The following is a 1,513-nucleotide window of genomic DNA, read 5'->3' on the forward strand; positions in this document are numbered from 1 at the left end:
GAAAAATGCCACAGTTTGCTGCAGAGAATATTGATAAATTCCCCGGATTAATCAAGCATAATTACATTGAACTAGTGCGCCTAATATTGAGCGCGTGTAAGGCAATTTTCAAATCAGTAAACGTTTCTTAGGTACTTGGAGGCCGAAAACAATCGACTAACCCGAGAAGTCCACTCGTCGCAGGAGACAATCACCAGAGAGACGAGCAACCTGAAATCGATGTATGACCATGAGTTGAACGATGCTCGAAAACTGTTGGACGAAACTCATCGGGAAAAAGCCCGATTGGAAATTGACGTGAAACGTCTTTTGGAGGAGAATGATGAACTCAAGGCGGATCTGTCGAAGCGCACCAAGGACTTGGCGCTGGCGGAGAATTCGGCCCGAATCTACGAGACCAGAAGCAACGAGCTGCAGCTGAAGTTCAGCCAGGCCAATGCCGATGCCAAGAAGGCGATCGGCGACCTCAAAGACATGGAGAAGGAGCGGGACAAGCTGAAGAAGCTGTTGGACGAGCACCGCAAGCAGCTGGAGGAGGAGAGTTTGGCCAGAGTGGAAGTGGAGAACTCCAACCAGAGCTTGCGGGAGGAGCTCTCATTCAAAGACCAGGTAGGTTTCGAGTCAAAATATCGCCCATCCTCGTCACGGCTATTATTCGGCTAGGGATTATCGATTTAACCCACATTTTCTGTGCATAAGCGGCATCAAGGCTCAAGAACGATCACAGCCAACTAGTTGGCCTCTGCAGTTGACTAGTAGAGTAGCTGGTGGCTTCTCATTGATCATTGTTTACCTGCGTGGGCTGATTCTTGAATAGCCATGACGGTTGAAAAACAATCGCGGGCCAACATTCGCTCGTCTATGACATCGTAAATACACGAATGATGTCATCATCATCAAGCATTTCCAAATAGAAGCAGGATTTTTTTTAACTGGCACACATATTTGTGTGTTGATATCTGAAGGATTAATTTGGGTAATTTATTCATATCGTAACTAGGGAAGTGGGGCAACGTTATCAGGCTTTTCCGTATTTTTGGACGCGCGTCATCGCTGTAGGAAAACACAGAAGAAAACGCACTGATCCAACTTCGTTCTTTCAAAGTTGAGTTATTTTAAGCGGTGAAGGTATCAAGTTGGAACGTAGCAGCCCGTACGCCCTCATGCGTCTCCTATAGACTTCTATGGGTGCGAGCGAGATGGCCGATGCCGGCTAGGTTCCGGAATGGCCAACTCAGTTTCACCCAAAAGCGCTTATTTGCCCCAATTGCACGAACCGCGGAAAAGGAGCAGCAAATTTTCATTCAAATCGGCCCTACTGCTGATTTTTGCAGGATTGGTAAAGTTGTCCGAAAAATTGACGTTTTCACACACATGCACTGTTTGTTTGAAAAATTCACAACTTCCAATCCAGGGGTAGTAGAAACTTGAAACTTTCACAGTCTATAGAAGACAGATGAGTCTCAAACCCATGAAAATTTCAATCAAATCGGCCCAAATGCTGATTTTTACC

The 1,513-nt window shown here is 46.0% G+C and overlaps 2 protein-coding genes across 2 annotated transcripts in view; one reads left to right on the top strand and one right to left on the bottom strand.

The window, feature by feature from the left end:
- Positions 1 to 1,513, bottom strand: part of LOC109540038 (carboxypeptidase D) — a gene marked incomplete at both ends in the record, with an annotated part of 86,885 nt that overhangs the window by 18,952 nt on the left and 66,420 nt on the right.
- Positions 1 to 1,513, top strand: part of LOC109540046 (lamin Dm0) — a gene marked incomplete at its 5' end in the record, with an annotated part of 8,588 nt that overhangs the window by 2,086 nt on the left and 4,989 nt on the right. The window contains 1 exon segment of the mRNA XM_019908194.2: positions 132 to 609. Coding sequence (XP_019763753.2) covers positions 132 to 609 — 478 coding nt within the window.

This window comes from Dendroctonus ponderosae, unplaced genomic scaffold, assembly GCF_020466585.1.
Source record: "Dendroctonus ponderosae isolate FM_Combo_2020 unplaced genomic scaffold, Dpon_F_20191213v2 Dpon_F_20191213_4, whole genome shotgun sequence".
Classification (NCBI taxonomy): Eukaryota; Metazoa; Arthropoda; class Insecta; order Coleoptera; family Curculionidae; genus Dendroctonus; species Dendroctonus ponderosae.